This window comes from Canis lupus, chromosome 17 (genome assembly GCF_011100685.1).
Source record: "Canis lupus familiaris isolate Mischka breed German Shepherd chromosome 17, alternate assembly UU_Cfam_GSD_1.0, whole genome shotgun sequence".
NCBI lineage: Eukaryota > Metazoa > Chordata > Mammalia > Carnivora > Canidae > Canis > Canis lupus.
In genome coordinates this window covers 2,199,285-2,211,446 of record NC_049238.1, presented here as the reverse complement: position 1 = coordinate 2,211,446, position 12,162 = coordinate 2,199,285, and the positions used below count along the sequence as shown (strand labels likewise).

The following is a 12,162-nucleotide window of genomic DNA, read 5'->3' as shown; positions in this document are numbered from 1 at the left end:
GAAGACAGGAGCAAGCTTTTTTCATTAATTGGAATATTCTACTGAAACCAAGCCCTATATATTTTTACATGAAAAATTTGATGAAACTGAGCAACTTAAAAAAATTTCAGAACATTTTTTTAGTAGACCAGTCTTGACATTTACAATAAATAAAATCAAACTGAGCTAGTATAAAACCCTAAAAAAACATAATAGAGGGAGTAATTTAGCAGGAGCTAACCTAGGAGAACCACTGCTCTGGTTCACTGGACTTCGTGATCCACTTAGATGGTATAACAGACACTTGTCTGTTGAGTGTAAAGTTGATTTGAAATTTAAAAAAAAAAGATTCTTATTTGCAGAGTTAATATCCAGCCTCCCTTTTAATCAAAACTATCAAGGGTATTAAATATACCCCTCCATGCTCTGAAAAAGTAAACTTTGCCACCCTATGTGTCCCATCAGGTTGTCCTACTGCTTCCATCCCCTTTATAACTGGACAGGAGAAAATATTTGCAAATCATACATCTGATAAAGGATTTGTATCTAGGATATATAAAGAACTCTTAAAATTCAATTAAAAAAACAACTTAAGGATGGGCAAAAAACACTTTTCCAAAAAAACACGTTTATATATGCATGTTATATATGTAAACATATACAAATGGCCAAGTAAGGAACTGAAAATGTGCTCCCCACCATTAGTCATTAAAGAAATACAAATTAAAACCACAATGAGATACCACTTCACATCCTCTAGGAAGGCTACCGTCAAAAAGTTAGATAATAGTAAGTGTTGGCAAGAATGTGGAGAAATTGGAACCATCCAAACTGCAGCTGAGAATGTAATACGGTGTAGCCATTTTAGAAAACAATCTGATCATTCCTCCAACAATTAAACATACAGTTATCACAGGACCCAACAATCCCAGTCCTACATACATCCCCAAATGAAACACTCGTGCAGGAATATTTATCGCAGCACTATCCATAGGCAGCCAACAGTGGAAACAACCGTGATGTCCACCAACGGACCAACTGTATGAACAATGTGGTTCCTCCATGCGATGGAATACCCATTCTGCCATGAAAAGGAATTATGGACCCCTAACAATGCTACAACACGGATGAGCCCTGAAAACATGCTAAGTGGAACAAGCGAGTCACAAAAGACCTCTTATATGAAATGTCCAGAATAGTCACCAATATCCAGACAGAAGGTAGATTAATGGTTGCTTAGGGCTGATGGAGATGAGGGTTGATAGTTATAGGATGGGATCTCTTTTTGAGGTGATAAAACATTCTAAAATTGACTGTGGTGATGGCTGCACGTTGCTGTATATTTCCGTAGACTTTAAATTGTTCATATATTGACATATACTATAAACCGCTAAATTGTGCATTTCAAGTATGTGAATTGCATGACATGAGAATTACATTACAATAAAGCTGTTTAAAAAAGGAAAATGAGGGTCATTTGCACGCACTATTTCATCTGCTAGTGCATCCGGCAAGGGAGAAATCTTTAGGAGATATTTAACCTAATACAGCTTAGTTCTTTCATATCCTAATTGACCTCATACTTTTTCCTTTTTTTAATATTTTATTTATTTGAGAGAGATCAAACACGAGTGGGGGTTGGTGGGCAGAGGCAAAAGGAGAAGCAGACTCCATGTGGAGCAGGGAGCTCAATGTGGGGCTCAATCTCGACCCTGGGATCATGACCTGAGCCAAAGGCAGACACTTTAACTGAGACACCCAGGCGCCCCGACCTAATGCTTCTTCAATAACTACCAATGGATGGTTGAGTTGGAATGAGAATTCCCTAGAGCACAAAAAGGGCAAATTATAACCCTAAAATGCTAGAGCGATGAGTGACTTCACTTTGATACATGACTCACGTTAAGAAGCCACAGACAGATGAGTCCATGTCAAACTTACCTGGGAAAATGTTGAGTCTTATGTGACTCCATCTCTCCTGGGAATTGACAGCAAAATAATTGTGGCTGGACGCAGGCTTTCCTGGTTTAAGCTCTGTCATGGGGACCAGGTAATTCCAGTCATCAGACTTTAGCTAGCAATAAATATAAAAATGTTAGCAGTGGCTCCAGGGAACAATAAATTCTCTCATCCTACGGCTCGTGTGGGATCCACAGGATACAAATACTTTGGCATAAAAATTGATGATGGATGCCTAATAAAATACTTTAATAAAAATACTAATAAAGATTAAGTCCCAGGTCTAACAAACAGAATAAAGGCCTAAGGGTTTTTTTCATCCTGATGAAATGATGGTGGCCAGAGAACAGGCAGGAGGGTTGGGAACTGAAGGACACCATCTGAGATTCCCTCTGGGGATTCTTAGAAGAAACCAGAATTATGACGTGAACATTTAGTAAAAAAACAACCTGTTCTCTTAGGCCCTGAGACCTGAGGTTGACCAGTTGACCTGAATGTTGTGATCATTTCTTCTAGGTCAGTGCTCCTCAAACTTAAGGAACTGTGTGGCTGACATTATTTATTTTCTAGTCTGCTACGATCGACACTTTTGTAAGGCACGATATAAATCAATTACTAGACAAACTTTAAAAAACAAGAGTGTGCCAGAACACAAGCCCATGTTGTTTATCAGATTCATCAGGCATAAGATTGCTTTGTCATACTGCTGTAAAAGGTACCTGAACTCTTACTGTGGATTTCTATATTAATCTCATCCGGGCAGCATCCGGCAGATGAGCACAGGTAAGCAGAGCGCCCTGAGACACGCTACTCTAAACCTCGCGGAGCCCATGCCACTCCCTCGTGCGGGGTTGCATGAACCACTTGCAAAGCATCTGCAAGGTTTGCGGGGCAAGTAAATGAGGGGAAGTGTGCCTGGGGTTGAGGGTCCTCAGGAAACACCCTCGTGGCCTGGCATGCAGAGTGGTGTCCTTGCCACCCCAGCCACCATGACAAGCCCCCATCCTGTTTGCAGGCATACCTCTGCAACAGCCTCAAACTCCTCTGGTGTGGCTGCGGCTCCCATCCTGACTCCTCTTTGTGGGATCTCTGGTTGTTTATCTGAAGGTAGATTGACCAGTAGGGTTATGGTTGGTGTTCAAAGTCAAAGAGAGTATACTCTCTTAGTGGACTGTATGCTCACTTTCATTTTGCCAGATAACCCCATAGATAACATTTCTTAAGTCAAAGAATCAGATGATCCAAGTAATAGACACACTTGAAGCTCCTCAATATTTAAAACACTACGTAATTCCAAAAAGTGCTGCAAAACATCTGGCAGGACGTGTGCTTGTCAAAATAGTACACACCATCTCCAAGTTAAGTCCAACTGCTACAAATTTATCACATGAGTAGAGTTTTTAGAAGTTGGATCAACGGACATTCTGGCACATTTGCCAGGTCTGTTCCAGAAGCAGGATTTCCCCTCCACCCCCACATGGCATCCTTGGAATTGACATTTGGGCGATATCCCAGACAGTTGCTGGCTTGCGGGAGGCATCTTACTAATTGTCATTAGTCATTTCCTGCCTCCACAGTAGCATCTCTCCATCAACACCTGACTCTTCGGCTTCCCCCCACTGTCGTCTGGAGCAAGGCCCATCTTTCCACAGAGCCTCGTACAAGGCTGGGACACAATGTCTCAGCGTAAATTTGCCAACTGGCATGACCTATCTTCCCTAAGTACATGTGTATACACACACATAATGGCACTTGTTTCTTTTTTAAAAAATGCTGGGACCAGCATCAGATTGTGCCAGTTGAAGGAATAACAACAGTCTAACTTACCGAGCCTGTGGGATCCACGTGGTCCTGCATCCCACAAGGCAGCAAGGAACCCTTCCTGAAAACCCCATGGCTACCGCACCGTTATGCACACTGGGGTAGCCACAGAGAAGCCAATGCCACCTGTCCACAGCTGGCCCAGACCTAGCTCCACACTGTCCCCGTGGCCCACTCCCTGCCACCCTCCCCTGCAACCTGTTTGTCAAACCTGGTGGTGCCAGGAGGATGTGCCTCTGGGAGAGGCCTGAAGAGTGTGGGAATAACAAACCCTACATTTGGTCAAGCTAAAAATCAAACATCACAGAGCACCAAATCGGGAATCCAAGTTCTAAAGCCCCGAGTGACATGACCTCAGACAAGTGGCTGAACCTGTCTGGGCGGAAAGTGCACGTCAGCAGGCTGGGCCGATGGGCCCCACGACCCCACAGCACCCATTCTGGGTTCTCAAGGCACCTTCTTCCAAGTTTGCTGCTTGAATTGACATTCGAGGAGCATAATCTCCCATGAAGTAAGAAATATCCACATCAAAGCCCCGGATAATCCCTTGTATCCCCAGCTTGATGATGCACCAGTCGTGACCTACAAGACGAAAAAGTACATCCCGTCAGGTTTAACTCGGAAGACAAAGCGTGTGATTGAACAGAACTGAAGTGAAAACAACAGCAACATCGTCCTCCCGCCAAGAAAAGTGCACACAGGTCAACTCCCAGCTATGACTTAAAGATCCCCCATCACGTGGCCACACGAGGCCCCCATGTCCCATGAGAACCCCTGTTCCAGTCACAGCAGGACACGTGTAGGCCTTGAATCCAATTCCGGTTTCCAAAGTGAAAATTGGCCTGAGCCTCGTTTCTTCAACTGTGAATCAGGGGCGAGAACAGCTTCCCTGAAGGTCAGATGTGACTGCAATGTAGACGACACTGGCCCAGCTCGGCAGGTGCTCAGTGTGGATCCGGGCGTCCTGGAAACGGCACACTCACCATCATCTCACGCTCTCAGGACTTCCTGGGGGGGCCCGCCCGGTTCACCACCTGCATCTGCTAAGGTCTAGGAAATCTCAGAGTCCTAGGTCACCAGGTAGTTCTTGGTTACTTGCAGGCAGACGTGCCCAGATTCATTAGAATCTGATAAAGTCTGGAGTCCCTTAGAAATACCCAGTATCTCTGTAGCACTTGAGACAGACACACACACACAAAAAAAAATTGGTTATTTGCCTAATGCTGGATTAGTTTGTTTTTATGGACATTTCTTCAACTTTAAAAGGTCTATTTTATTTTATATTTTATTTATTCATGAGAGACGCACAGAGAGAGGGAGAGAGGCAGAGACACAGGCAGAGGGAGAAGCAGGCTCCATCCAGGGAGCCTGGCATGGGACTCGATCCCAGGTCTTCGGAATCACGCCCTGGACTGAAGGTGGCGCTGAGCCACCTGGGCTGCTATAAAGGTCTATTTTAATTAAGCCCGATGAGTAGCAATGAATAAAAGTAGACCCTCAGGTGACACGAAGGGCAGATCTGTGTGCAGATCCCGGCTCTGCTCACAGGTGATGTGACCGGGGCTGAGTGAGTGAGTGAGTGAGTGAGTGAGGCCTCACTCCACAGCAGCTAAATGAGGATGAGAGCATCTGCCTCAGGAATCGCGCTGAAGTCCCCCCACAAACATACACACCAAGCGAAGTTTGCCACCACCTTGCGGGTAGGTCTGCACTGCCACCCCCAACAGCCTCACCAACACCCGTGCCGTCCCGGCCCAACCATGTGCACGCCCTCCTTTCTGCCTGGTGATGCAACATGAGCCCGTCCTCCCTCCTCAGAGCCTGACGTTCAGAAGGGTCATCCAAGACGACAGAGCATGCCCAGGGCCCGTGACAAAGCTGACCCAAAATGTACACTGGCTTCCCAACCCCCTGGTTAAGCTTCACCATAGTGAGTGGAAGAGCGTCTCGTTACCTGGAATCCTCTTCCTTCTGGTCTCCCATCCATCCATCCACTTCCCAAACTCAGTGTATTCATGTTCTCTGAAGCTTGGGCTGTCACTCTAAAGCAAACATGCATAACAAGTCCATCGTTAACATCCATGCCCGGGCCTGGGCTCCCAGCACATCGACTCCTGCCCCAAAAGGATGGGTGGGCCGTGCCACCCAGGACTCTATGGGACTCCTTGGTAGGCATGGAGGGGGGTGGCCTTCACACACAGGGAACCCATTCCGGATCGAGGGACGCCTCCTTATCTCTGCATCACCTCCAGAGAAGGCAATTCTGCTTGTCTGTGGGCCTCAGAACACAGAGTTAACTGCCAATGGCGATAGATAAAGGCCCCCCACGGTTCATTCTGCGGCCCCACAAAGGGTACAACCCCCCATTGCCGCCTACTGTACCCTGAAAGGAGCAAAGTCAGAGAGGACCGGCTTCCCAAGCAACCCACCAAAGACTGCTTCACAAGGAATCTGGCCAAAGAGTCAGGGGTAGGCTGGATGCTCGGGCCCAGCTGAACGCTCAAACCCCAGCCCCTGGAGCTGCTCTGCGCCCAGCGAGGGGCGGGGGTGGGAACAGGACAGGGGTAAGGCTCAGCTCAGCCCCTTAGCAGCCCCAAGACAAATAGCTGAGCCCCTACTGCTTCATCCCAAAGAACAGGGCTGCTGAGCACACCCCTTGCAGGGCTGCGATGAGGTTGAAATGACACCTGTGACAGCCCCAGGAACAGCGTAGACCCAGAAATCGCTCTGTGGGTAGTGGGTGGCCAAGCTAGGGGACATGTCCCTTTCACAACAACTCAGGTTCAAAAAGGATCTTGCGTCTCCCCAGCAGGTGCTGAGAAGGACAAAGTCACAGACACGCGGTGGTGGGGCCGGGCTGAGCCCCCGGGGAGCCGCTACGTGGGGCCCACAGCAGGTCCACACATGCTCGGGCTCACGCCTGACTTCTGTGCCTCGGCATCCTTAGGTGTCAAAGGCCGTGTTCCTTCTGAGGCCGCAGCACACGTTAAAATGCTTGGAGCCGTGCCTGGCACATGGTAAGTGCCCGATATCTGTTTGGCATCGTCACGTCAAAGTTGGTGCCATTCGAATCGTGTTACGATCCAAACACGTCTTTAAGATCAGTGAAGGATTTGGAAGCTGTGCCGTGAACCCAGTGAGAGAAGAGGGGCTGCACCCCGCCCCCCCCCCCCCCCCCCCCGCTTTAACCCTGCCGCTCGCTCTGCCCCAAGCTTCCTGGTGCTTAGTGTGGCTTCGGGGGCTTCAGGGTCAGTGGCAACTGGATGGACGTGGAAAGAAACACGCTACCGAACTGGAAACAGTGCTTCAAAGAACGGTGCTCGCCAAGGACAGCAAATCAGCGCTTAAGAAAGGAACCCCAAAGCCCAAGCCCAGGGATAAGCCCACACGTGTGCCGAGCCCCGCACACTCGGATGTTCGTGGCAGGTAAAGTTTAACCGACCTACATGTGCATCAACACGGGAAAGGGACCCGGTGTAATGGGGGCCAGAGGTGGCGGGCAGTGGGGGCCACCAGCTGTCCACCCCTCGGCACGGGCGGAGCACGCTCGGATCCAGGGAGACGTTCGCTGAGGGGGAAGTACTTGATGAGAACTCGTATGTAAATGACAAAACACACAGCAGCACTACGTCCCACCTCTGGAGATGGACATATTGATTTAACGGGATGAACTGTATTCGAAGAACAGGCCAACCTCACAGTGATGCTAATTCTGTAAAGGGAAGGAGTGGGTCGGCATTAAAGTTGGTGGTGACAGGGGCTTCAGCTTTATCCGAGATTTTCATTCAAAAAGGAGAATGTGCTTATACATAAAGACACAGCGTATCTGACGTGACTCGTAAGTGGGAATATACACACACGTGTGTGCGGATATGGATGGGTGCACAGAGAATATATTTATATATAGTCAAGTGTAATATGGGGAACAAGGCCCCATTCTTCGTCCCATCCACTTCCCATGCCCAGACAACTCATAGCAACCACACTTCACGATTTAACGTGAATCTTTTTGAACGCTTTGTTACGTATACACAACCTGCCCGAACCTCTCGCCACAGGTGCGTAGGGCGCTGGCTCGCTCTTTTTGCCAGTCACATAGCGTCCCCCATCTGGAAGCTCGTATCGTGGACTCTTTAACCAGTTCCCCTATCAATGGACATTTAGGCTGGGTTCTTTTCCCCCCTCTGGACAACACAAGAATGAATATTTTCTATATATCCTTGCCTGCGTGTGCAATTAATATAAATCTGCGGAACAGCTAGGTCAAGGTGTGCCTGCATTTAAATTTCCTTTAGGCAGACATATGGTAAAATGATAAGAGCTTTGACATCTATCGGCCGTGTGACCTGGAACAAGTAAATCAACATCTCTGTTCCTCATTTTATTGTCATTTTCTGCGGGGCATAAGTTCATATATATGAGATGCCCTAACCATGCTTTAGAGTCTCCAGGCAGAGACCAACTGCAGTCACCCGCCACCCCCACCCCAGGTATGGGGTGTGAGCTCTGGGTGCACCCGTGCTTACCCGCCCACTCACAAGAATCGACACCCCACAGCTGCTGTAACAAGGTCGCAGGATTCCATCCCAGGCTCCACCTCCTCCCTCCATTTGTCAGTATTTTCTGGGAAATTTTTGTTCATTTTTTTTAGTAAGCGTGCCCTACACTTTTATAATTATATTATATATATATATATATATATATATATATATATAATTTACACATAGATTTATTTTTTATGATTTTCCAAACTTCCAAGCTGCATGCCAGTGTCCCCCCAGCACGGATTACAGATTACGAACTCACTATCGGACACAGGACAACGTACGAGGATCTCAGTCATTTCCCCATAAAGTGGTGCGGCCCCCCGCCCCCGCGTCAGGTGCCCGTCTGTCTCCGGGGCGTCTTAGCGTGAGCTGGAGCTGACCTCTACATGCTTCTGCCGTCCCACATGCTAACTCACTGGTACACGTTACAGGACCCCCGCCCCAGACACTCGGGGGGATTTTAATTAACACGGAGGCACAGACCGCTCTACACCAACAGCCCACGTTGCAGAGCGCCGATTTACCTTTATAAGGTTTTCCGCAGGAGCAAAAAAGTCATCTGTTGCAAATAAAACCTGGGGACATAAAGAAAGGTGAAGATGAAGTAACCGTGAATTAAAAACCATTTTGCTCCGTTCCCTCAGTGAAACAGTAGGAGACACAGTGCAAAGAGACGCGACGTGGCCGGGGGAGAGGAGCAGCAGGCAATGAGCCCAGGGCCCTCCTGACTGTCTGGACCTCACCGCCCGCCCCCTGCGTCCCTCCCCTCCCGCCCTCGCTCTTCACCCCCTGCCGTCCGGATGCGGAGGGGCTAACTCCCTACGCGTGGCGAGAAAACACACCAACGCACTCATTCGAGAATGGAGAACACTGGGCTCTGCGATCATCTCACGGTCTCACGTCTCATGCCGCCCCGCTGGGCCACCGCTGTGGTCTGGCCGACTCCCCGAAGGATGCCCCGCAGGAGGGCTGGCCGGTCATCTGTCAACCAGGGCCGCACATTCCCGAGAGTGAGGGGGTTGCCGCTGCTTCCACCAGGAAAACAGGCGTAAAACGGATTTTCGGGGCCAAACAGGCTGCTGTCACCCCTGCCTAACCCAGGACCCAGGGACGGCTCCAGGCGGGAGGGGAACCGCGCACTGGTGTTGGGTGTGGCTTGGTTACCATTCCACGCCCGCGTGTCTAAGACGTAAGCGAGGTTGTGTTGCTCTCGGGTGACCTTGGGCACATTGGGGAAGCTGCCCCAGGGCCTTGTCACGGACACCTGGTGTCAGCTCAACAACTTGACCCCTGACAGGTGCAGCGGCTTCACGGAGCCGACACCTAAACCTCGACTACGGATCTGTGAGGAGGCCTTATCCAGAGCATTTGGCCAAGGCTAACGCTGACCTCGGGAGCTGTCCGAGATCTTGGGGCCCCTGCCCCCGCCGTGGCCAGGCGACTCTCGGCGGCCAGAGGTTCAGCCGGACGGCAGCCTCGAGGGACGAGGCTCATCCGCCCCTGCCTTGGTGAGGCTGCTCCTCGTGGGTGGGTTCGAGCCCCCTAGCGGCCTCTAAATGATGACCATGGGAGCAGCCGCCTTGCCCGCCAACACCAGTGCCATCGCCCACCGGGGACCCAAGCTGGCAGGGGGCACCTAGCTTGCAGCCAGAAGGATGACTCTATGGAGAACAGACTCTTAGAAAAGGACACCTCAGGGCACCTGGGGGGCTCAGTCGGTGCAGCATCTGCCTTCGGCTCAGGTCACGATCCCGGAGTCCTGGGATCGAGCCCCCCGTCAGGCTCCCTGCACATCGGGGAGTCTGCCTCTCCCTCTCCCTCTGCCTCCCCCTGCTCCTGCTCTCTCTCCCTCTCAAATCAATAAAATCATAAAGAAAAAGAAGAAAAGGAGAGGACACGTCACGTGGACCTGGACTTTCTTCCCTTCCTCTGCCCCTTGCCTGGAACAATAGTGTAACGAACCCATCACTGGTTTAGGGTATGTTGTGTAGAAGACATCATCCTGTGTGCTGTTGGCTTCTGAAATATTATTATTATTAGAAATTATAATTTCCACAGTGAACCTGTGTTAAATAAATTACTGGCAAAGATGATCTCGGTATCTGAGCATAATTTGCCTCCAGTGAGACCCCTGGTCTCTGACCCCAGCCCAGAACCTAAAAGGCAGCGAAGATCTTGCTGTGTTGAGCTGCTGGCTGTTTGAGAGGCAGAGGGTAGGGGAAATCCTGCTGTGTTGGGGTCGACCTGCCCCCTAAGCATGTGTCAGGGCAAAGCACGGGCGAGGGGACACCTAGGAGCCCCTCACCTGTCCAGGTCCTCATTGGCTCCCAGCAGAAACCCTCGCAGGGCGCACAGGGCCTCTCCGACCTCCCGAGGCTCAGGCTGCCCAACACCACCTGCCGACTTCCAGAAACACTAAACCAGGGGCGCGTGTGATGCTCCCTCCGCCCGCATCCCACCTGAGACGCCCCTCGCCCCTCTGCCCTGCCGGCCACCTCTCCCACCTGAGGACTTCTTTGAGCATCACTTACCTGGACGGCCTTTCCCAAGCCTGCCCGCCCCGTCCAGCTGCCCGCAGCTGGGGGGATGCGCCCCGCCAGCACCTGCCCCCGCCATGAGGACAGCCCGGGCCTCGGCTTCCACACCTGTCTCCCCGGTGGAGCGCAAGCGTCTTGAGGGCACCCCAGGCCCCCCCTGTCTGCCCCGGACACGGCGCCTGCGCGCTGCGAGCACTCGGGGCCCTCCCTTGGGGGCCAGCCCGCCCCTTGCACGGGGCCAACACGCCTTCCAGGTTATCCCCCCCCGGCGTGCGAGGCCCAGCGGTCTACCCTGCGAGAGACACGCAGGATAGAGGACTCTCCCTGCGGGCGCCAAGCATCAGTTCGGTCTAAGCCTGAGGCAGGGCTGCACTTCCAGCGCCGTCACCGGTTCTAACGGGTTCCCCGCAGGCCGTGTGCGGGGACGGGCTTCGTGGAGGAGGCCGCGCCAGCCTGCCGTTCCAGCCGGGCTCTCGGCGGGCGAGTGGGCCCTCAGCGTGGGGACGCCCCACGCACTCACCTGTCCTCCTACAGACTCAGATGCCATGTCGACCAGCTGCGTGAAGTCCAGGGACCTGGCCAGTTTTCCCTCCCTGGGAGAGTCAGCCATGCTTCCTGGCAACGAGAAAGGCAGCTGGGTGAGCCTCGCGTGGGGGCAGCAGAACCCGCGTGGGCTCCCAGCCCCGGGTCTGCGACGCTCAGATGTGGCCGCCAGGGGTCCCTGCAGGTGACTTTGCACAAACACAGTGACCCAGGAGGGAATTCGGGCATGGTTCCCCTCCAAGGTGTGTAAGAACAAAATACCACTAAATACGCAAATCCTGCTGCCTCAAATTGCCATTTTATTTTATTTTTTAAAGGGGGAAAAAAGGGACACCTGGGTGGCTCAGCAGTTGAGCATCTACCTTCAGCCCAGGGTGTGACCCTGGGTCCCAGGATGGAGTTCCCCATCGGGCTCCCTGCATGGAGCCTGCTTCTCTCTCTGCCTGTGTCTCTGCCTCTCTCTGTGTCTCTCATGAATAAATAAATAATTTTTAAAAGGGGAAAAATATTTTCATTTCCAAAGGAATAATTTGCTTTCAATAGTGTTTGGATCCACTCAAAAACACTTGCTGAGCAACCAGGTGGCAGCCCCGGCGAGCACCGGGGTATGTAGAACACATGCCCTGCCTCCTGGGGCTCCCCGATGGGGGAAACAGAGCCCCCAGATGCCCATGCGGAGCGAGGTTCTAGAGCCATCGAGACGGAGGCACACAGGTCGCTCGATCCAAGAGGATGCAGGACCCTTTGTCGTGTGACCAGTGGGGCTCACGTAACTT

The 12,162-nt window shown here is 51.3% G+C and overlaps 1 protein-coding gene across 1 annotated transcript in view; it reads right to left on the bottom strand.

The window, feature by feature from the left end:
- ALLC (allantoicase) overlaps positions 1 to 12,162 on the bottom strand; it is a 29,454-nt gene that overhangs the window by 5,913 nt on the left and 11,379 nt on the right. The window contains exons 2-7 of the mRNA XM_038560691.1: positions 11,364 to 11,458; positions 8,831 to 8,881; positions 5,714 to 5,801; positions 4,216 to 4,341; positions 2,960 to 3,039; positions 1,921 to 2,053 (exon numbers count right to left, since the gene is read on the bottom strand). Of these exons, the coding sequence (XP_038416619.1) occupies positions 1,921 to 2,053; positions 2,960 to 3,039; positions 4,216 to 4,341; positions 5,714 to 5,801; positions 8,831 to 8,881; positions 11,364 to 11,453 (568 nt within the window). The 5' untranslated portion in view covers positions 11,454 to 11,458. The remainder of the gene's footprint in view (positions 1 to 1,920; positions 2,054 to 2,959; positions 3,040 to 4,215; positions 4,342 to 5,713; positions 5,802 to 8,830; positions 8,882 to 11,363; positions 11,459 to 12,162) is intronic.